The sequence below is a fragment of the Magallana gigas genome, chromosome 7 (genome assembly GCF_963853765.1).
Source record: "Magallana gigas chromosome 7, xbMagGiga1.1, whole genome shotgun sequence".
In the NCBI taxonomy this organism is placed as follows: Eukaryota; Metazoa; Mollusca; class Bivalvia; order Ostreida; family Ostreidae; genus Magallana; species Magallana gigas.
In genome coordinates this window covers 45913765-45937508 of record NC_088859.1, presented here as the reverse complement: position 1 = coordinate 45937508, position 23744 = coordinate 45913765, and the positions used below count along the sequence as shown (strand labels likewise).

Sequence of the window (23744 nt, the reverse complement as noted above, 5' to 3'; positions counted from 1 at the left end):
TGTGAATGTGATGTTTTAGAATTTCTAATGAAGGATTTTTAAAAAAATGAAATGTTTTTGTGTTTGGTTTCAGTGTATTCCGATGCACATTAACTGCTATACCTCAAACCTCAAGTTTATTGAACAAAGCAAGACTGCCTCTAGGAATATTAATTCATCCATTTAAAGATTTGTCGGTGAGTATTAGTTTTAAACACTGCATCGTTATCAATTATAAACAGTGTATTGTATAAAGAGCTTATTTTACCCAGTAAAATCTTCATTGCACTCTCCGTCTCTAGAAGGAAGATGAGGTAATTATCGTTTCTATTTACATGTATACCCAGTGCATAACACTTTTCCAATCCAACAGAAATGCATGCTATTTCTTCCATTGTGTCAAATGGGTTCAACAGAAATTCCAATGTTACATGGATACATATTTTTACTCTGATATTTAAGTAGGTATCAAAATATACATCGTAACTTTGGATTTTCTGGACTTGCTGGGTTACGGCTAAATTGCTAATATTGTGTTGGCCTCTTGTAGACTGACTCTTTTGATGTTAATGTATGAATTATGAAATAATATTCATTGCTCTTAAGTAGAATATTTTGATATACACTTATATATATATATATATATCATTAGCCAACTGGGTGCCCAGAAGAAATTCAAATTTTTTGTGAATTTGTACTATGTTTACATTTTTTTTTCGAAATGACACCAGTCTCTTGATTGCTTGCCATAGTCACATACAAGTAAAAGCTATTCTCTGCATCCTTATTCATTAATCCTAGTATAAATCATATGACAATGAAACCAAACAAATACTTTAGTAGAAAAATGCTAGTTAACAATACCAATATTTGTCTTCAGTTACTACTGTTGTCTTCAAAGATAATAAAAAATGAAAAGTACATTAATGAAGGATTTCGAGGATTGAGTTAATTGCATGCATATTTTAAATACATGTAATATTGTCTGATGACATTATCTTCTTTATTGCAGCAACTTCCTGTGATTCAGTCCAGTGTTATTGTCCGCTGTCGGTCCTGTCGCACATACATCAACCCCTTTGTTTACTTTGTGGATTCTCGGAGATGGAAGTGCAACCTCTGTTACAGAGTCAATGAGTGTAAGTGTTAACTGTGTTACAATAGGAGCCATTTTCTGTTTTCTGAACTTTGTTTTTAAACCATAAGGAAAGGTAGATTTAGTGTGAAATTTTGTTTAATTGTTACTCCTGGGGATTTTTCCAGTACCAGATGAGTTTTCCTATGACCCAGTTAGTAAAACCTATGGTGAGCCCCAAAGAAGACCTGAGATAAAGTCGTCTACCATAGAGTTCATAGCTCCATCAGATTATATGGTAAGAAAGCAATTCATATTCAAGTCCAAGTGGTTACATTGAACAAACTAAACAAGCATCTGGGTGGTATCTTGAGCAGCAGATCAGATTTTGAATATTAGGAATGACCAGTTGTGATGGAGCCTAATTTCAGCAGCTTCTTAGGGTCGATATTAATGTCGTTGATATATACATGTATTTTTGTCTCTTGATTAATGAATATTTATGGTGAATGGGTAATTAGACAGATGTGAGCAGGAGCACTGATCCATGATTTCACTGTTTTAGCTGCGTCCGCCACAGCCTGCTGTGTACCTGTTCCTGCTGGATGTCTCCTTTAATGCGGTAGAGACAGGTTAGAACTTAACTAACTGGCAATCAGAATCTGTTTAAAATATACGAATCAACACTGTTGAAACATAATGTACATTAACCAAAATAATTTGTAGCACAAAGTACATATAGGAATCATCAGAAGTGTGGCTAACCTGATACATGTACCTAGTATTTATATAAAAAAAGAGACATTGTGTAGGGTATTGGTATTAAAGATGTGTGGGATATATTTGACAGGTTACCTGAGTGTTTTCTGCCAGGTGTTGCTGGAGGAGATAGACAAGTTACCAGGAGATTCCAGGGCTCAGATAGGATTTATTGCATATGACAGGGCATTACATTTCTTTAACCTGGCTGAGGGACTGTCCCAGCCTCAGATGTTGACTGTATCTGATATAGATGGTATGTAGAGTTATCAAAAGAATGGTATTAAAATTTCTGGTATAAAACAAATTTAAAAAGCAAAGTATCAGTAAATGAATTCAACAATGAAGAAGAATTTATTATTTTTTTAATTTATAGACATTTTCCTGCCATGCCCTGATAATCTTCTAGTCAATTTACACGAGAGCAAAGAGCTGATTCTTGATTTACTGAATCAGATACCTTCGTTGTTCGAAGAAAATTTGGAAACCGGAAGTGCTCTGGGTGCCGCCCTTCAGGCTGCACACAAACTTGTGGTAAGTGTCGGCTAGTGAGAGAAAGTTGGAGGTTATCTACTGAATATTGAAGGAGTGCTTTTTGACTTCAAGCTTGTATTTATTGCAGAGTCCTGTTGGGGGTCGGGTTACAATCATGCAGACAGTGCTGCCTACCGCTGGACCGGGATCTCTACAGTCAAGAGAGGACCCTAGTCTGCGGTCAGGAAAGGTTAGACCATTAATTCCAGAAAAATTTTACCATGAGTTTCAGCTCTAAGGCTTTGAATGAACATTGATAAAGGTGAAATATTTTATTTATACTCTGTTTTTCTTTTCCATGTAGAATGTAACAAATCTGGGTCCAGCAACAGACTTTTACAAGAAACTAGCATTAGAGTGCTCAGCTCAGCAAGTGGCAGTGGATCTGTTTATGCTGAATGGCCAGTATACAGATATAGCCTCTATATGTAAGTACTTGATTGAAACATGGTATTGCTCAGTGGGGTGAAATGCTGTTGGAATCTTCATTATCTGATGATATCAATGTACAAAGATCATGTAGATTTCCTCTATTTTCAGCTTGTATATCCAAGTATTCTGGCGGATGTGTCCATCACTACCCTATGTTCCATGCTGCTAAAAACCCGTCACTGACTGAGAAGTATGAGGCAGATCTGAGGCGGTATCTAACAAGGAAGATCGGGTTTGAAGCAGTGATGAGAATTAGATGTACCAAAGGTAAAAGCACACCTGCTCTCTTTAAATCAACCATTATCTGTTTTCAAATGCATAAAAGTTGACTGTATTTGTTGAATGCACTGACAGAGGGATATTAAGGATGTTAATTGTGTTACAGGTTTGAGTATCCACACTTTTCATGGGAACTTTTTCGTGCGATCCACGGATCTTCTCTCCTTACCCAATGTTAATCCAGATGCTGCATTTGGAATGCAGATGTCTATAGAAGATTCTCTAGTAGACACAAATACAGTGTGTTTCCAAGCAGCATTGCTCTACACATCAAGTAAAGGTAGCATCACACATTGGTTTAAGCAATTGTAAATGTCTAGTATATGTTCAAATACACATCTATTTTAGGTAATTGTACAGATCTTTTAAAATGATGTAAAAGTAATTTTAGATATAAAGTTAATTATACAATGTAACTAAACTAATTTTACATATATTGTTAAGGTACATGTACTTGTAAATGTTTACATCTAATCCATGAAATGGTAATTATACACATATAGTAAAGGTAATCGTACACATCTTGTGAAAATAGTCATGTATATTTTGCCGTTTGTAGGTGAGCGTAGAATAAGGGTCCACACACTGTGTCTCCCTGTTACCAACCAGTTATCAGAAATCTACGCAGGAGCCGATCAGCAAGCTATCATTGGACTTCTGGCCAAAATGGGTAAGAACACGAGAATAGGCCAATCAACGTTTTCAATGTACATAATCATATACACATGTATAATGGGAGTACATGAGGTGTATAATGAAATCTTTTTAATTTGTTTGTAGCTGTGGACAGGAGTGTCAGTTCGTCTTTGTCGGATGCTAGGGAGGCCCTGATCAATGCTGCTATGGATGCCTTGGCATCGTTTGGTAACACGATTCCTCCAGCTCAAAGGATAGGAAGTCTACCCATCTGTTACACTCTCAGAATGATACCCACATTTATACTGGCTCTGCTCAAAAGTGTAAGATTTCATTTGTTAATTAGACTTTTAGAAAACTTTTCATTCCATCGTGTTGAGCATTTTACATACATATATTTAATCTGTTATATAAAATTTGTTTGATACAGAAAGCTTTCCGTGTGGGCGTGAACACACCTTTAGATGATCGAGTGTTTGGCATGCAGCAGTGCAAGAGTTTGCCTGTCGGTCAGCTTCTGAAGTCCGTGTACGCAGACCTTTATCCTGTCCATGGCATTGAAAAATATGTAAGTTTTATGTGTAAATTTGAAGCAATTTCACAGAGTTAACTTTATCATTTAATCAATTTTTTTTGTTAATCTGAGGTTTTATGCATTTAAAAATAATGATTTCAAATATTTTTACATGTGTACCAGGTAAGTATTATGCCTCTATTTAACTTATATGCATAGATAAAATGTAAATGATATTTATTTACAGAATACAGAAAAGAAGGGTGACATTCTTGTTCCCAAGCTACCTTTGCTTCACCTGTCCTCTGCTAACATTGATCGGACAGGTGTATACCTGATGGACACCTTTGACACCATTTACCTGTATGTTGGCAGTGGTGCTCCACAAGACTTTGTCAGGGAAGTTCTGGATGCACCTAGCTTTACTGCCATTCCTGAAGGCATGGTAAGTAAAAAATTCATTGAATCTTGACCTCAATAGAGAGGTTTAGCAAACCAACGTGTACGTGTAGAAAGGAAAATATATGCATTACTTCATCAGTTTGTGTAATGACGAATTTCTACACATATGTATCCGAATGAACATGTGTATTTGCAAAGTACCTGTAAGGTCAAACTTGTAGCTTCCGTTTCCCTGTTGGCTATTTATTTTAACAAATATGTTTATTTTTTCTTCAGCATAAATTTTCAATAAAATTTAATATGTTATCAGAGTTTTAATACAAGTATCTCTTCCTCCAAAACATGCAATGGCTCTGTTATTTTATTCATCTGTGATAAATAAAAAAATATACATATTTAAACAATCATGTATAATATAACTAACATGCAATTCTCAATTTTTGACTGTGACTAAAATTATCTGCATAGTAGGAGAGGATATCTCGAATTACATTAAACATTTACACGTACAGGTACACGTTACAATTGCTTAACAATAAAAGTAATGTAAGCTGGTACGCGTAGTTCTAACTTCTAACCTACACATACAAGTATGTGTACCCATTTGTCTGCTAAACCTTTCTATTAACCCAATATGAACTTACCCATTAAATTATATTGCTAGTGAAATGATGCAAGTTGCCAAATTTATCTCTTCAATTATCTATTACAGATTGATCTGCCAGAGTTAGAGAATGAGAAGTCTGAGATGATGAGGAATTTTATCACCGACTTGTTAGATAACCGACCAGGAGGAGCAAGTTTCTACGTGATCAGGTATACCTTTCATACATTTTTGTTACAATCAACAAATTTTTACTGAAAAGAGTGTGACAAAAACACCACAGTGAATTATAACCATGAATTACTATTTAAAGTTTGTCAATACTTTATTGAATTGTGATTGAGAAAGCCAAGAAGCTTAGTCCTGTATAAACTATTGACAGAGACGACAGCAAGAGGAGACTACAGTTCTTTGAGCACATGGTGGAGGATCGGTCTGAATCGTCCATGTCTCTGTACGAATTCCTGCAGCACCTACAGAAGCAGGTCAAGAGTTGATGGTTGTCCGGGGGGGACCGCCAGCCAAAATGTTACGCGTTGATGTGATTCCACACAGGAAGGGACAGTTTTAGGGTTTATTGTGACTTATTTATTCACTTCCTGTGTCAAAGGTCAAGTACTATACCACTACCAAGTAGTATAACTGTGATGATATAAACAGATGTATTTTATGACGATGTGACATAGAACCTGATGTACATGGTGTAGTCATGTATTCCCAAGCTTACAAAGCATATGATGGCATGGTGTGTAATGTTTTGTTGATGCAATTGTCTTTCACCTGGTTTATGTTGAATGAGCGAGTTGGTCCTAACTGTGCAGGGCAATTTCTGAAGCCATGTGTATGTTTCAGCTCTTAATTTATAGGGGTAAAGTTAAAGACACATCGAAGAAAACCTAAATGTCTAGTCTTTTAGAAATTAAGAGTTCTCTATATCGTTTCTTTATCCTGTTTAAAATGGATAAAGTAACTGTTTTGATGCATGTTATAAAAATGCTCATACAATATTTCTTCAAAAATGGTGTACATCTTTTGATTTAGAAACTATTGACAACTATGTTCCGAGTGACAAAAAATTATCTCTTATCATTAATTATATTTATCTTACAATGTTTTTAAATGTGCAATTACATGTCAAAGTTGCTGTGCGCTCATACTATCCTTTTAAATTTTATTTATTCGCTGTAACAGTACTTCATTGACTTTTATGTGACATTGATAGAAGATTGGATTGTGAGCTATGTAGTTAGCAGTATGTTGTACGAGGTCAATACACAGTGGGGGTCTCGGCGATTACGAGGCTATGAGAGGTGTATCATTGGTGCTTATTCATGTGTATTGTGTAGCCCTCATTGTGGATAGCCCATTCTGCTTTTATGACTGGTGAAGATCTCTTTAAATTTGTACATACAAATCTAAGTACACTCTGAGACAGGATGCAATCTGTTTCATGTCAATTTTTTTTAGGAAAGAATAAATCTATAATATAAAAGTCAAAAATAAAATGGTTAAAGAATTTCTTTTTATTCAATTGATTCATACATCAGAATACACAGTATTGGTTGGTCCATTCATTCTTGGACCTGAAATGATGCTTGAAATTGCTGCTTGCATTGAACTGGGACAACTTGTAGAAACTGAAAAATTATAAATGAACAAAATACATTATTATAATACTCTATCACAAAATGAAAAAGTTAACAGACAACATATACAAGGATGCAACTCGTAAATTATGAAGTTGTAATCTTTCTGAAAGTTTCCATGTTTATTAACATTCCATAAGAAATCCTTTTCCTATGCATAACTTTCAATAATACCAAAATTCATGAGAGGAGCGAAGCATCAGAAAATGGGACGAGCACATAGAAATTATTCTATTAATGCGCACAGATACAGATCAAATAGCACAATTTTTAGAACATACATGTAGTATGCATACTATCCATGTATACAAATACAGATCAAATAGCCCATTTGGAAAATTGATCTACTGTACCTTCTTGACAAGATTGCAACACTGATCCGTAAGATGTGAAGATAGAGATTTTTCTTTTAGTTCTTTGAGAAATTTAGAGACAATCAGCATTGTCTCCAAAGATTCTGTGACAAGTGTGTGTCCAGTGTTATTGTCCAACACCTGTAATGTTGAGGTACATCATCACAGGAGGAGACAATATTGTAAATATTCAGGTGAAGAAATGTTTTTAGTTTTTTGTTTTTTTTTTAGTTTTGAAACCTCTCCCTCCCTCCCCCTTATGAAAATAATCTTGATCATTTGGTTTCAACATCTACCCACCCACCTGTCTGGAAAATAGCAATAAATATCTTGTGCAATCATATTTACAAGTTGAAGCATATCTAAAGTTGTAGCTATGGACATAGGGTTATCGTCTGTCAACTGAACCATGACTTCTAGCATAGCAGTGTTCCATGGATGAGAGTGCAATTCCTCATCTGTAAAATAGAATTGAAAAATTACAGGTTGTGTGTGTGGTTGGAATTGTATTTATATATGTATACAGTACCGATCAGACCCAACCTAACACCAGAGTAAACCCCAACTAAACCACGGGTTTACTTTCTGGGTTTACTCAGGGTTTACTAGAGAGGACCCAGAGTAAACCCCAAGTAAACCCAGAGTGGACACAGAGAGTAAACCCCGATCAGAAGTATACCCCTGAAAGCAGACGCTACATGTGTATTCGGAATATACAAGGGGCAGGAATCACAGGCAGTAGGATGATAAGATAAAATACAAGTCTGCTTCACACTTCAGTGCGTATTGTTGACTCCAAAAGCAATTCTCGAGTAAACCCAGAGTAAACCCAAAGTAAACCCCAAGTGGACCCAAATTTTCAAAAAGTAAACCCAAAGTAAACCCAGAAAGTAAACCCGGGGTTTAGTTGGGGTTTACTCTGGTGTCAGGTTGGGTCTGATCGGTACTGTACATATGCATGATCGGGAAAGCAGCATATATTTGGAATATAACACTAAAGTCGTAATACTGAAGTCATCATATTGCTTGTAAAGTCTGATCTAATATATAGGTATCTGCTTACATAATTTGACATCAGTATTTGAGAGATAGGTGATCAATGCTTGTAGACACCACAGAGCGGCTTGTTTTGTCTTCAGACATTCCTACAAAATCATGGAATTATGAGATTAATGACTGGTGACAGTACAAAAAGAATCAACCTCAATCGTAAAATATATTTTTTTTACCTACCTGAACCAGAAACTGTTGCAGATAACAAAACAAACAAGTGATATCTCTGGATATTAGAGGACATCTTAAGTCTGGAATGTATCGTCCTACATTTGAAAATTTGAAGACAGTGCTCACAAAATTACATTTAAAGGATGCGGCCAGAACTTGGAGAAAGCACTGTTGCATGATGGGAGAGCTTGATTTTAGGCGTTTTTCTAAAGGATGTAGTGAAACTGTTATTGTCACATAGGAGTGCAAGTTTTCCTACAAAAACAAAGTACAATGTATTCCAACCACCAAAACATTTGAAAAAATGATTCAAGTTCAAGTTACAATGTCATATTTAATGACAGATGGAAGACCTGGAATACAACATATGAAGATATACTTCTGTCGTCTTCTCAAATACCAAGAGAATGAGACGATCAAAGTACTCACCTGTGTCGCTGTGAAGTCCATCAGATAGGAGATGATGCCAAAGGTCAGCCCCGACACACTGTCACTGTCCCCGCTGTGTAGGAGTCCTTCAAATGTCCTCAACAGGCTCACATTCTGGGCCATCATGGGTAACACTACGAATGGAATAGATGTATTAAATGGCATTGGCATGATATAACAGATGTTTAAACCATAGGGAGGAGGAAAAAAGGACTTGCATCAGATTGGACTGCATTTTCTTAAAAAGAAAATAATTCTTTTAGATAATACATGTACATGTACTAAGTGTTATCTTCTTACCACTATTGTTGAGTGAATCAGAAGCCTCTATGAACAGAATGATCAGCCTCAAACACATCTCTGTCAGTTCTGGATGTCTGTCCACTGTATCCTCACACAGCCATTTACAAACTGAAACACATCACAATTAATTAAATCATGTACATGTACATTGTATTTACAAATAGGAAAATAAGATAAGGAAAAAGAGATAAATTGAAGAAGGAATTTACCATGATAGAAAAGTTTCAGATCTCTGCCATCTGTTGATGCAGGGAGAGCACTAAAGGCCATCAGAAATATAGACAGTGTGTTCTGTAGGTGATCCTCTAAAGACAAGTATCAAAGTATCAAACTAATTGACAGAGCTCTGTAAAATGATAGTCAGGCAGAAAGTACCCCTATAACAGTGAACTTGTATTCAATCTTATTAAAGTTGAAATAGTATTTATATATAGGTCAACGATGCAACAGTGAATGTGGATTAATAGATTATTTATACATGTACAAATTTCAACAACAAAAATGATTAATGTCTGTAGTACTGTACAGAAAATCATACCATTAAGAGTCTTGTCTTCTCGGAGAAATATATCTTGCAGGAGTTGTCTCCCTTTTGCTCTTACACACAAAATAAAATCATCCGAAGAGTCCACTTCCATTACCTGCATTTGTTAAATAGAAACAACTGTACATGTATCCTACAGAATCTTTCATTGCTTGATGGAACATGTGGGGCTCTTGTTTTTACCTTCTCCAGACAGTTCCTTAAAATAACAGAGGACAGGGTGGTTACTTCACTTGAGACAGAGAGCAATGTCATCTAGAATAAAAAATGCAATCGTTATAGAAAAAATGATTTAAAATCAAACTCTTTTACCTACAGTGGGTCCAACAATGAATAATGTATAATGGTGGACGAGAATGGATTAAATCATATTAATATCATGTACAAATGAAAGTTATGAAAAATAAAAATCAGAATCTCACCATGAAAGCCTCTGTGAATTCTGCATTTGCAAACATCTCAAACAAATGATAGTTTTCTTCCAATACTTCGATGAAATCATCTTGGTCCATCTTGTAACTATCAGCTATGCCACTCAACCAACAGTCAATCTTAAAGAGAAAATCTTCTGGTTATGATGAAAATGCATCTGATTAAAAATGCGTCTGATTACCAGTCAAATGATTGAACTTTATGTAAAGTCTATAATCTCAAAGTAGAGACAAGGCTTACAACAAGAGGTCCAGCTTTGTGACAGACTTCAGAGTCTAGGAACACCCAGTATAGGAACGCTGTGTGGTGGGTGTACCATTCCTTGGCTGGTTCCTCACACACTGTCCTCAGTACCAGGTCACCAGCTAAAGATGACAGACACTACTGAGTACAATCATTAGAAGAAAAAAGAGCACTGTAGCTGGAAATGAGTCTTATTTTGATTGAAAATATATCAGTGAAGTTTCAAGTGCTGGCTGAACCAAAACTTACAACTATCCAAACATGCACAACCTTACAGTTTAATGAAAATGGTGAGTCAGCTGTTAAAATCATTCTGAGGTTACACACAGTTCAGGTACTTACCAGGGCTTTTCTTATCAACGTTGTTCTGGAGAAGGGAGACTGCAAACTAAAGTCAAATCAAAATATTCAATTTTTTGGCTCATGCAGATAAAATATCTGGAGACCAAACATATCAATCATCAAATCATTAATGAAAAGAATGAAATACCCACAGCCCAAAGAAAGACTAGTTGCTTCTTTGTCAAGGGAGAAAACTGGGTAGGATTATACATACTCCCGACACAATTATTGATGATCTCAAGAATTTCTTCTCCAGTCAGGGGTCTGGAAAATAAGATAGTCACAAAAGAATGTCATATTTGCTTCATGAAATAATACAAAAAAATTAAGACTCATACTTACATATCATCTAATTTACACATATGGTAAATCAAGAATACATAAAGATTCCTGGTGTCTTCACTGGTGAGGTGAATGGAGTCTTGCAAAGAATCTAAAAATAATGTAAATGAAAGTTATCCACATGCATCTAAACAATTGAAGAATTCAGTATTTCAATCTCAGACTAAATGAACCTTATGCAAGTACGTTTGAGCTTGTGAATGGCATTGTCCACCCAGGCAGGGAATGGGATCTCTGGGGTGTCCTCTTCATGTAAAACATGACAAAGTTGTAATAAGAATTGGTCCTCTACCTCTACCATCTCAGCAACACTGGAAATCAAAATACTCAGAGTGCATACAACTAAAAAAGTAAGGCTCTGATATAGTTCTAAAACAGAACATGGAAGTAAAAATGTCAAAATGTTCATTGCTAACATGCGTTTATCAGCTATACTTGCTTAAAAGTTATTATAACAACATATAGTTTTTTTTTAAAAACTGACGCTTGATATTTTTTTAAGTTAATGATTGCAACAAAAGCTATGGGAAAGACTTAGTTTGGTGAGTACAGACTGTGCCCTCCTGTTGATGACAGTAGAGAGGAGTCCCTCTGAGGTCAGCTGTAGCAGGACCTGGGAGCACCTGTCATTGTCTGTACCATACAGCGACAGCAGCAGCTTCTGGAGCTGTCTACACAACACAGGGTTACCTCCCTTGTCAATACTCCTCTGAAGAATAAAAAAATCATCATCTGTACAAGCCAGCCCACTCATTTTTTGTAATAGTTCACATTCTTCTTAGCAATGTAGATAAAATACATAAAAATCCATCTGATCAGATCCTACATACATGTTACATATTCCCAACCCATTTACAATAATATAGCAGAAATAACCAATTAATGTAAAAGATTATTTTGTAGACTCTCACTTAATGTATTTCCAATTAATACATGGTGGCTTTTTCCCCCATTTTAATGAAATTCAAATAAGCAATGTTCAATTGAAATATAGCAAATTATTTTTATTGTTTCTATTTTGTACAGGACTATTGAATATAACAGACTTTTACCATGACTAACGGTACAATTTTCACTACAAAGGAGTTGACAATAAAATCCTTGAACTGCTGTATTGAGGTCTCTTTGGGCTGTGAGTCTGGGGACACATAGCTGGTGGTGCAGGTCAAAGGGTCATCCCAGCACTCCTCCACCAACCTACAGGGAGCATCAGAAGAATCAATGCTCACTACCTTGTTCTTTTTTACAATGTCTGTGATCAATAATACAAACATTTACATGTATTAACACTGCAAAGTTAACATCTACTATTTATAACCAAGAACATGTAATTTAAGACAAATAAGAAATCCAAAATTTAAAGAAGATAAGTAAAACAATGGCCAAGTACACACTGAATGCAGGATCCATATATAAGTGCAGCAATTTCTACAGGATCTGAAGGTCTGTTTTCTATTAAGCCCTTATGTCCCTCCTTTTCCTCAAAGATCGCTGAGCTTAAAGATGTTTCTGCTTTTAAGAGTTTGTTGATCATTAGATTAAGTATTTTCTCCAACTCTTCGAATGGAATGGGTAAAAGTAGATACGATTTCCTTGATGAAATGGAGATAAAGAGAAATTAGTTTGACTTATTGATCCTTTTTTACAAATAATATGACATATGTATTCTAACTTTGACGTAACACCTTTATCATATACAGTAAAACACGCTTATAGCAAACATGCATATAATAAATTGATCCTTATAATGATTTTCATTCCCATGGGTTTAAAACATTATGAAGCTAACGGATATAGTGAATTATATGTGTGTTTATAATGAAGCAAAATTGAGTTTTACTGTATTAAGAAAAAATTAGCGTTATGTCCTTTACACAATAGATCATATTTAATAATCAAAGTACTGATAGTACTGAAAAGCACTAACCTAGCTTGGTTCAAAAGGAAATTTACATTGTGCAAGCTTGGTTAAAAAGAATCGATTTGATTTTTCTATATTTCAGTTTCTGTATGTGTACTATTTCCTTATCACTTTGTGGCAGCCCCTGCAGTTATGTACGTAAGCCCTGCACATTAGATTAACAATAGCCCAAATATATTTTAGATTCACAATAGCCCGTGCAATTATGTGCGTAAACCCCTGAAAATGGTTCTCTAACTAGTTTAAATGGTGTATAATTCTACTTATAGGGGGCAGTTATTTGATGCACCGGAAGCAGAAGTCTAACGAAAATAAAGCGCTGAGCTATGCTTAGCACTTTAAAAATTCATGCAATAAACATGGGTGAATTTCGTGTATATAGGACTGACCTGATAATGGCTGACAGGGACTGTAAGCTGGTCAGGAAAACCTCCGGGTGATGCTGCTTTACCCCCTGACCAATCAGCTGGAGGCAGGAATTCACAGAGGAGGCATTGATGAAAAGGGGCACATTACTGGGCTGTCTGAAAACAATGTATAATAATTGGTATAGACTATACAACTTCATTCCCTAGTCCGTACATATATCATAGTTAATTACCAGTGCTTTTGCATAATCACCCTTGCAAAAGAAATTTCTCACTGACTTGGTGAACCTGATCAAAAGGTACTCACCATCAATGAATAATCACTGTGAATTAGGCACTGTTATTATGTACGATGTTGACAATGGGAGCAAAATTAACACAGGCAAAATTAACCCTATTTGCAAAAATCTTATATAAGCCTTCTTTAAACCTAACATATAATAAATGTACATATACTTAACTAATGGTTTAAAAGTTTATAATAAAATTCAATACTTCATAACTTTAATTAAAGAACAAACTGGTAGGTAATTGGCAATGGATCATAACCCTAGATTTATCAATAAGTTTAAAAAAGCCCAGACACCTGCCCAAAAATATGTGCTCTGGAAAGTAATGGTTGCAATTAGTTGTTTCTTGTAAATCTAAATAAAATGCACTAAAATGTGTTAAATGTTATCTCAAAATAGAGACTAAAACTGCAAGAAGGAAATGCACATCACAAAGAAATCCCTCAAAATAGCTTTTCTGATGAACATGAAGAAGAACTTTACCTTGTCAAAAGAGTTGCCAAGATAGAGAAAGCTGTTCTACAGAGCTCTGAATTCTTTCTTCCCAGCAGGCTATCCAAGGCGTACAATAGAGATTCTAGTCCTGAAAATGAACAGCATATCATCAAACTTTCTATTTAGATAGTGGTTATAACAAAGGCGATAGATTTAAATTGTGATTGATACTCAATACATACCATAGACAGCGTGGCATTTTGTGTAGAACAAATCAAACTGACACAGGGATTCTACACAATCCAGAACAAATCTGAGGATATTCAAGTACTCTAAGATTTACATGTTCACTTTTAATGAAAATTGGTACACAGGAATTAAATGCCATGATAATATGCAATTAAATTTCTGAACATATAAAATGCTGTGGCAAATTAGTCTTAATTGCAAATAATTCTGTCAGTGAGTTCCTGAATGAAAGCTAATTTAATAAATGCTTACAGCAAGACAACCAATGTCAAAATCATTTGACAAATTGTCTTAATTGCAAATGATATTGTTCAAGTCAGTACCTATCGGTAATTTAAAAAAAGTTTAGTAAACGCTCAAAACATATAAAAAAAATCAAACATTAAATAAATTTAGTTATAAAGTGTCCAAATGTAAAAGTTGCTAGGCAAAATTATGCATCAAGGATGTTAAACAAACCAACAAAAACATGTAGAACAAATTAAGCATGCCTTACTTTAGTTGGTCTGGGCTTTGACAATGCAAAGCTTCAAACATGAACTCTAAATGCAATGTCAAAATGGTAATAAGATTATTCTTATCCATCTTAATCAAAGATTTCAATTCAATTACAGTAAAATCAAATTAACAAGAAATAGCAACGTAATACATGTAGTAGTACCGATGATGTCCGAGTTTATCACTGCACTGCAATAGTCTTCTCTGTCCCATGATAGGATGCAGGAGAGGACGTACAATGCTGACCTCTGAAGGTCAGAGTCCTTGCTGATGATTAGCTTTTTGAGAGAGGTCAGAAGGGTCAAATTATTCAGGTCAAGGGTCATCAAAATTTTTGTCAATTCTGCACTGCTGATCAAGTTTTTCAGCAAGGCTGAAAACAAAGACAGGTCAAATTTTCAGCAACAATTATTAGTCCGTTTAAAAGTTACAGATAGCTTCAAATAAAGCCACTTCCAACTGTGTAAATAAATACATAATCTATAATATCTTTAATTCAATATTTCTTGTGCTTAATCAGTTAACTCATGTTGATACAGAGTATAATTGTTGAAATGTCCCAGAGATAGCAATTGTGTACAAGTATATCATGGCATCAAATGATTGGTTATATATACACTTAATTTCACTGAACATGATATACAAAAATTTTCTTCTAAGTAACTTAAACAAGAGGCCCAGAGGCCACCTCACTCACCTTAACAACGATAGCCATAACTTCGATTGATCAAATCTGCTTTATGGTATCAAATAAATAACATCTTGACAATCTAGTAAAGTAGATCTTATTGAAAAAGATCTTCAAACTTGAATCCCCTTCATCAAAGAATGCCTTGATCTAAGTTTAGTTAAATTTGGATTAGTGGTTCTGGAAAAGAAGTGAAAATTGTAATTGTTTACAGAAAAATACAGAGTTGCCAGACAAAAGGTGATCAGAAAAAGCTATACTGAGCTTTCAACTCAGGTGAGCTACATGTATTTAATTGCATGTACAACTTTAAGGCATATTAAGCAGTAACTGCGTGCAGTTTAAAATAAATAAATGGCTTTAATCTGCATCATTGCTTTTACTGCTTCTAGCACCTGTTGTTTACGCTTTTCTATATCCTTCAACAGAAGTACATTAAACATTTGCATGTTATGCATTCATTGGCATTAGTTTCCATTCAAAAAAGAGATAATATCAAGAAGCAGTAACAAGAAACAAGACTGGATTCTGAATGTTTTACTTCTGTTAACTTCTGCATTTTGACAGCCTTAGCTATTCTATGTAAAAAGAACTCTAATTAAAAACATTGCCAGAATGAAGAAACTCAATGAAAGGAATCAAATAAAGGACTTTTACAGATTTATTTCATACAAACCTGTCACTGCTGAGAGACATGTATTCAATGTCTACATGGTAAATTGGTAATATATGTGGTTTATCACCTTACCTATGGCATTTCATTGGGGCCTTCAACTTTTTGCAAGGGAGCAAAAGATTAAAATTTTGATGGCAAAAATGCTGAAAGATTTGAAGGCAATGGAGTATAAATGTAATTCAACATTCGCCCTACTCCTCTGCAACCCATTAAATGATATGCTGTTCAAACTGTAAATAGTGGCATATCCATCAAACATATTATTGCAAAGGTGTCACAAAATCAAGTAAAAGGTAAGTAAAGTAAAATGCATATTAAATCTTTGCTTCACCTGCTTTTTTGTCCCTTACCCTTTATAAATCTGGTCTTTGCCTGTAAATGCCTTGTCTTTGACCTTTGGACTTTGGATGAAGGGAGCAAATGAACCTAACCTAATCTTACATTCTTTCAGAAGAAAAGGATGTGAAAAGTGTGTATGCAAGTAGACCTTTAATGTTGTCAGCTAATAAAGTAACAAAAGGTTCTTTCCATCAATAAAAATTCAGAACACATAAAAAAAATAAATAAACCAAAATAATTGGTATTCTTCATGTACAAACTGAATTACAAAGAGTTATGGATGCAATCAATAAACAAACCAACAGGCAAAGAGTTACTTGAACAGCATATAAAACTCTGAGAAGGCTTTACCCATGAGGTTCCTGAGAAGGTAGGGTGTTTTGGCTGTGTGCAGGAGACATACTAGCTCCTGGGCCAGGGCCTGCTGCATACTGACTGGGACAAGTGCCTCCCAGGGGCCCACTAACAGGTAGACGAACAGGTAGACAGTGTTACTCTGGACGTCCTCGTCTGGGAGACTGAGGCCATTAATCAGGCCATGCAGTATAGGCTCTATAATACAAGTATTATACAACAAAAATATAGGCTCCACAAATACAAACATTGCACAACAAAATATTCTCATGACATATATCTCTTACTTTTGTGAATGACATACTGCAGCACACAGAGGAATAATTGTCTACTAGAAGGAACCAAAGATTAGAAAAGAATACCCTAAAGATGGAGCAAACCTCATACTTACAGGTATATCTATCATCCTAAGTAGCTTTTCAGAAATATAAGAAAAGACTATGACCCATTTATGTGCCGAAGGTTGTAGTGCTTACCTATCTATAATATTCTATTAAATATTCTTGTCTTTGCTACGATTATATGTAAAGGAACCCATTGATCAAACTACATTGGTGCATGAAAGCCACATCATTTTTTGTCCCCCTCCCCATCTCCTGCGTGTGGCAATATTTACAAGGATTAACTTTTTCAGAGGGCACTAAAGGATCAAATCCTTCTATGGTTAGAGTAGCTGACCATTGATCTTTGACAATGTTAATCAATGGGGTTCCTTTCCTCCTTATAAGAGATACCTGTGAAAAAAAAAATGTTATCTGTTCAGCAAAGGAATCGTAAGACACTGGGTATACAACAGCTGATTTCAGAAAGGTTTGAGCTTTGACCTATGACCCCATAAGCTAGGGGGTACAAGTTTGATGTACGTCTTTCAGGCAAAGGATTCCTAAGGTGTCAAGAGGACTGCAATGAGTCTACTAGTTGATGTCCATAGTAGTTTGCATGATTCTTGATATTTCAAATTGAATTGGCGTCAGTTACTCTAAAGAAAGTAACAGTGTGCCATTTTGATGTCTATCAAGCAAAAGGTTTCCAAGATATTATCGATAATAAGACAACATTGGGTCTAGCAAGTGACTGACATTCTGGCTGACAGGTTCAATACATATATATGTCCCTTTTGTGCCAAAATCTGGACATCACAATTGGAATGAAAAGTTCTTGCGTTGATAGCATTATAAATTCATCATTCAACTGTTATAGATGTTGACATGACATGAGTTTGATTCTGCCTCCGATTGAAATAGTCTCAATATCATAAAAAAAGAAGTTTGAAGGACTTGAATTTATTAATACATACATTAAGTTGTTCCACAGTAGATTTTTTGCAAGCATCATATTTGGATTAAAATGATTTCTACATGGTCTAAGTGGTCATTGATATAACAACAAATATTTCATAAGTATTAATGAGATACTTTTCTTCCCAATGCATCCTCTTAGGTGCAGGCAAGGCCATGGGCCCTATGTAAATGTACTCATCATAAACTGTAACTGAACTGGTCTGAATTAATTCACATTTACTCCATCAAGTGTACAGCAGAATGGTCCATGATCGTAAGCATTCTAAAAGATCTCTCTTTTTCTTGGCATGCATTAGTGGAATATCACCTGATAATTCAGTATTCTCAGAATCATAAAGATCACATCAGATAATCAGAAAACACAGAGCTAATTTTAGCAGCCTGCCATTTCGAAGGATGCTGTCTGCAGAATGTTTCTAATGTTTTGTTACTTTTCCAGACAGAATACAGAAAAAACCTTTGATCTGGATCAGTTATAGTTTTACAGTACTTGAAAAGAGGAATCAAGAGCAATGATTTTTGAAGGCTTTATGTGTATGTAAATACACATCTATAAAAATTACTATGTCTTAAACATTTCCAATTTTACATTTACTAACAGCATTAATTAGTATGAACTACACATAAAACTCATTTTCTTTATTTAAATAAATCTACATGAGGCCCATGGGCCACATCATTAACATAACTAAATTTTTAAGTACGAAATTTGCATAGTAATCTTACAAATTGTAGCATTGTAGTTCTTGAGAAGAATTCAAAGATTTTAAACATGTTTCCCATATACATGTATTTCTAAATTGACCCTTCTACCCCTGTTAGGGCCCTAGTATTGGTCTGGGTGTCATAATTTTAATAGAATCTACAATATCTGAGGATGCTTGTAATCTCACAAAATGTAGCATAGTATTTCTTGAGAAGAAGATTTTTGAACATTTTTCTTAAATCCATATCTAACTTTGAATTTCACATGAGGCCTCAAGTTTGGTCGAGGGGTCATGCTTTTTATAATTTGGAATCTTTACAACATGAAGAAGCTTTGGTGTAAATATTGGTATTTCTAGTTCCGTGGTTTTTCATCAGATGTTAAATTATGTTTATCTCTCCTTTGAAAATGGTTTCACCTTTATCCTACCAAATAAGAATCCTTTTCTCATAAGAATGCTTTGTACAACCTTTGATTAGTTGACGCAACTACTAATATTCAAATTAATACAAATTCTGCAACGAGGCAAAGGGTGACAGAGATTGGTATTAATATGTCATATTGTTAGACTCTTCTTAAATTTCATTTATCTTTAATATTGAATGGCTTTGCATTTGTGTAGTTCATTCAAGGCTATATAATGTTTCATCATGATAAATGAAAGACCAGTTTACTTAGTTTGACTGAACATGCAGCCAAAAGTCATAATTGACAAGATACACTGTAAGAAACATTTTTTTCTCCAAAAAGCATCAAACAAGAAAATATGCAATCATTCAAAAGATTTTATGGGAATAGAAAGTGCCAATCTTATAGATTATCGGTAGTGGATTTTTAAGTTGTTATTTGAAATGATAAAATCGTTTCATGTTGTAAAAAAATAGTAAATTTTAGTCCTTTTTACTTGTGAATTATTGGAAGCCACACCCTTTAGGCCACACAATTTCCAATGTGAATGACAGGAACATATATACAAATTAAAGAAGTCATTGCACCACCCTGAAAAACATATTCAAAAACATTTTTTGGAAACTATAGGTTGAGTCATCCTTGACTGTGGAATGAAGATCATATACATGTATTGCTGAAAAAAATTATGCACCGCAATATGCAGAAAATTGTCAGAAAATTGCATTTGCAAATATGCATTATGTCCAGGTATTAAAAAAATTAATCCTCAGTGCTTATTTCAGCATGTTACCTATTATTATAAATGTATCAAAATTATTTTTCCTTCACAATATAGCACCTAGAATGAATGGGATTTTAGAAAACTTACATTTAGTGAATTCTATCAACCTGTGCATATGGGAAAAAAACATAAGCTTGTACTTATATTCAGCTGTGTGGACTGAAACAATGCAAATGAATTGTCTTTGAGCTAGCCTAAAATGATTGTTGCCAAAAACATGATATTTTGTTTACTAGCCAAATGCCTATGACCAATGAACTAAAGACTCAAACATATTTCTTAAAAGAGCAAAAAATTGATTATAATGAAATTGATAAATAATAATGCTTAGTTTTCTGGAAAGTCTTATAATCATCTAAACTGATGGGAGATATAACAAAAGTAAGAACATTTACATAAAATTAACTACCTGTATCACAAGATATTGGTGTTTTCTGTGCTAAGATACTCCCTGACATTGAGATAGGTAATGTAAATTACAAGACCAGAAACATTTTGGAATTTTGCATTACTCACATAATTAGCAAGGTATCACAGTATGCAATATACACAGCAGGATTTTTAAATGTATACAAGTTCATCTTGTATCAGCAGATTTGCTCTGATAAAGCATTAGGCTGTTTTTGTTAAGGATACACTGGCCACTGATTGATACATGGGTCTAAAATGAACTTCTATAAATGATGCAAGTTCTTGTCCCTGGTGGTATAAACGATGCATGTTGGAATGGCATTCTTATCAATACAGCATATTTACATGTAAAATGCACATACAGCTTAAAATTTTCCTACTTTAAGATTCAAATGGTATGTTATAGGTTTGTTGATTTTGGTCTTCTTCAGACTTTTAATACTAAACATTTAGTGCTCTACACCTTATGGTACAAGTATCAGACTCAAACAGGAAAAACTTTTCAAATGGTCTTCACAGGTGTATAAAATTCTATAGCATGGATCTCTCTGTCTCAACAGAGAAACATTCTTTCATGCTCAAAATAATTATTTTAAATCAAGCAATGAAAATATCAAAACCATGCATATATGAATCATCATAGAATCATTTCAGTGTAACTTTTGAGAATCAATCAAAACTAAAATTGAATGATATCTAATAAACTTCATTGCATTCTTGAAAACATATTACCTGGTATATTTTTGTTAGCATTGCATTAAAATCAAAATACCAGGCATTTGCAATGCTTTCATACAACGGTTCATATAGTCTTACCATACTCTTGACAAAGGATCCCTGACAAGGGAGGGAAGGTTTTCACCAGTCTGCCTAACAGGACTATCAGGGGCAGCGACTCTTTCGGGTTCTCTGTATGGAACATCTGTTTTGCAAGAAGTAAAAGTAATGTTTGAAGAAGAAAAGTCAGGTGTTCCTGATTAGAATGAAAACCAACAAATGTACATTACAACCTTCTTCTGTATGTGATCTAAGACACTCTCCAATAAATCTCGAGAATCCATTTTGCTGAGTAGTTTCAGAAAAACTGCGTAGTTAGAAAGATAATTAAAATTAGAGTACCGGTATATACGGTAAAAAACATTTTCCTTTTACATTCACAACTTCTTTGAGAGAAATATACCATAGTATCTCAAAGTAGATTTATCTAGTATAAGAATATTTTGCTTCTCATGAAAAGATGTTATTGATACTTGTCATAATTCAAATCATTTAAATCTTTTTTTATTTAAAAAAGTATGGTCAATATTTTCATAGGAAAATAATGAAACATATCAATTATGATGAATTTATCTTAAAATATTTACCTTCAACAGCACTCGAGGCAAATGATGATTCTGAACTTTCCATCAAATCTAAAATAAAGTACTTGACCAGATGTCAGAATGTGATAAAATACTTAGCTAATCTTTTCATTCATCTGTTAATGTTATTTTTTGTAATACATCTCTAAATAGATATGGGGTACATTGTGTAACTGTGATTGTATAAAGATGTTTTCTTCTACCAAATTTTGGCTAAATCAAAATTTCAATGCAAGCATCTAGGCAAGTATGTATAAGATTTTAAAAGATTTTAAATATCAAATATCTTACAATTTACATTGCATATTTATGACTGGCATCAATAATCTTTTTTTTTTCAATGTTTCAGTACAACCTAATAACATTCTGCAGCTTAACTTGTCCTTTATAACATGCAGAATAACAAAAATAAAATTTAAAAGAATTTAGTAATTAGCCTACCACATTTTACTTATACAACCTTAATAAGTACATTCTTCACAGTAAACATAAATAAAATACATGCACAGATCTTAGGGAAGTGTGGTTTCAAACTTGGCCGACAATCCCCCACAACCCAACTTCCTGGAATTTCAAAGTTATTAAGTTTAACTTAACGAGGCCGAGTCTAATTTGTTCTGCCCTAGATTTTTGAATGAATTTTTTTACATGAATTTCTACTGATATAATTATTATTTTAAGACAAAAAAATAAGACATTTACCACACCGTTTAAGAGGTCATCTCAAAGTTGGTTGATTTTTAACATAGGACCCTATGTGATTTTGCTTGAAATGTATCAATTTTGCACATTTTTTACATTTTTTTTAAACTTCTGCCCTAGGGATTTTTTTTTCTGTTCTACATATTAAAGTTATTGCTAAAAGGCATCAAATGGTCAAATAAAGATCAAAGTTGTTTTTTGTATGCCCAATTTCCCAGATTTGTCAGATAATGGCTATTTTTTATTTAACAAAGGCGGAAATGGTGATCTTTATAGTATTATTAAAACATTCAGACATATTAAAGTAATAAATAAATATATAACATTACATATTAAGGGTCATTAATATAAAATACATGGTTACTGTCTTGAAATATATGAATTAAGCTATATTTAGGCGGGTCAAAAAAACGTGACAAAGGGATAGGCTTGCTGAACCCTCTTTACGTTTTTGACCCGAGCCCAAATGTAGCTTATACTTCGAGACATTTATGTTTATTCCACAATATGGTTTCAATTTTACGCATCAAACGAGCTATTTTCAAAAATTTCGCTGAATATCTGCAGTTGAAACTATCACGCCATGGCGTCAACCAAGCAAAAAGATGACGTCACAATACAAATGAAACGCTGCGCGAAAGCGTGCGTTCCTGTTCTGTACTCGGCATCGTTAAAAGAAATAATATGTTTCATTCTAATGAATATAAACAGTTTGAAGTATTTATGAATATCATAAATAAGTTAAATAAAAGTAGGTGGTGAACCCCCACCTCTTGAAAATATACTGGATCCGAACCTGATCAAACACCCACAGACTGTCATTTTCAAACGAGAGAAAAAGAAATATGTCTTGAATAACATCTTTAAATTACCTATTAGTACAAATGTAAAATGGACAGCTATTTCAATATTGCTTTGCAAATCATCGATGAAATTTTGAAGTTGAATTAAATGAAGCGCCTCTGCTAAAGCAGGCCTTTTCTTGACCATGATCATGGCGTCATCTTCCAAAGTTTCCGTCAAGCAGGCAAAACAGATACGTTCTTTGCGGTGAGGAACTGTGTAACTCCATGTGTTACCGTGGAAGTTGTGGTTTTCTCTTTGGTTCATTGCCGTAATTTTTACGTACGACAAGGTAGCCTCAACTCTTCGCCACTAAAGACACCTCTTAGAATTGAAGA

General features: G+C 34.3%; 2 protein-coding genes across 5 annotated transcripts in view; one reads left to right on the top strand and one right to left on the bottom strand.

The window, feature by feature from the left end:
- LOC105329748 (protein transport protein Sec24A) overlaps positions 1-6730 on the top strand; it is a 12545-nt gene extending 5815 nt beyond the window's left edge. For 2 of the 3 annotated variants that reach the window (XM_066065965.1, XM_011431116.4), the window contains 16 exons: positions 74-176; positions 992-1118; positions 1243-1352; positions 1620-1686; positions 1905-2069; positions 2190-2347; positions 2436-2537; positions 2652-2775; positions 2888-3046; positions 3165-3338; positions 3618-3728; positions 3839-4017; positions 4125-4262; positions 4456-4653; positions 5323-5426; positions 5597-6730. In XM_066065965.1, coding sequence (XP_065922037.1) covers positions 74-176; positions 992-1118; positions 1243-1352; positions 1620-1686; positions 1905-2069; positions 2190-2347; positions 2436-2537; positions 2652-2775; positions 2888-3046; positions 3165-3338; positions 3618-3728; positions 3839-4017; positions 4125-4262; positions 4456-4653; positions 5323-5426; positions 5597-5711 — 2134 coding nt within the window. In that variant the 3' untranslated portion in view covers positions 5712-6730. The remainder of the gene's footprint in view (positions 1-73; positions 177-991; positions 1119-1242; positions 1353-1619; positions 1687-1904; positions 2070-2189; positions 2348-2435; positions 2538-2651; positions 2776-2887; positions 3047-3164; positions 3339-3617; positions 3729-3838; positions 4018-4124; positions 4263-4455; positions 4654-5322; positions 5427-5596) is intronic. The other variant, XM_034455099.2, reaches the window with a different exon arrangement.
- Positions 6342-23744, bottom strand: LOC105329747 (meiosis inhibitor protein 1). 2 transcript variants are annotated; one of them, XM_011431113.4, is made up of 29 exons: positions 23436-23744; positions 21865-21912; positions 21511-21584; positions 21317-21422; positions 16888-17088; positions 14997-15206; positions 14832-14877; positions 14329-14399; positions 14135-14234; positions 13383-13517; positions 12467-12664; positions 12125-12269; positions 11627-11781; positions 11259-11383; positions 11073-11163; positions 10883-10994; positions 10731-10776; positions 10386-10510; positions 10136-10264; positions 9897-9968; positions 9708-9810; positions 9379-9474; positions 9167-9277; positions 8867-9000; positions 8447-8692; positions 8277-8358; positions 7562-7671; positions 7214-7354; positions 6342-6851 (listed from the first exon to the last, which is right to left on the bottom strand). In XM_011431113.4, exons 1-29 carry the CDS (start codon positions 23671-23673, stop codon positions 6786-6788), a joined length of 3516 nt encoding a protein of 1171 aa, XP_011429415.3. In that variant the 5' UTR covers positions 23674-23744; the 3' UTR covers positions 6342-6785. The 2 variants fall into 2 exon arrangements, with proteins under 2 accessions (XP_011429415.3, XP_034310992.2); XM_034455101.2 differs by lacking the exon at positions 10136-10264.

Bases quoted from the DNA above. Each gene is read 5' to 3' on its own strand.
- LOC105329747 (XM_011431113.4), bottom strand. From the start codon at position 23,673: ATGAACCAAAGAGAAAACCACAACTTCCACGGTAACACATGGAGTTAC. The intron at 14,878-14,996 runs GTACTACTACAT...CATTGCATTTAG, and splicing joins GATAAACTCGGACATCATCG to AGTTCATGTTTGAAGCTTTG. The intron at 11,782-12,124 runs GTAAAAGTCTGT...TTTATTCTTCAG, and splicing joins AAATTGTACCGTTAGTCATG to AGGAGTATTGACAAGGGAGG.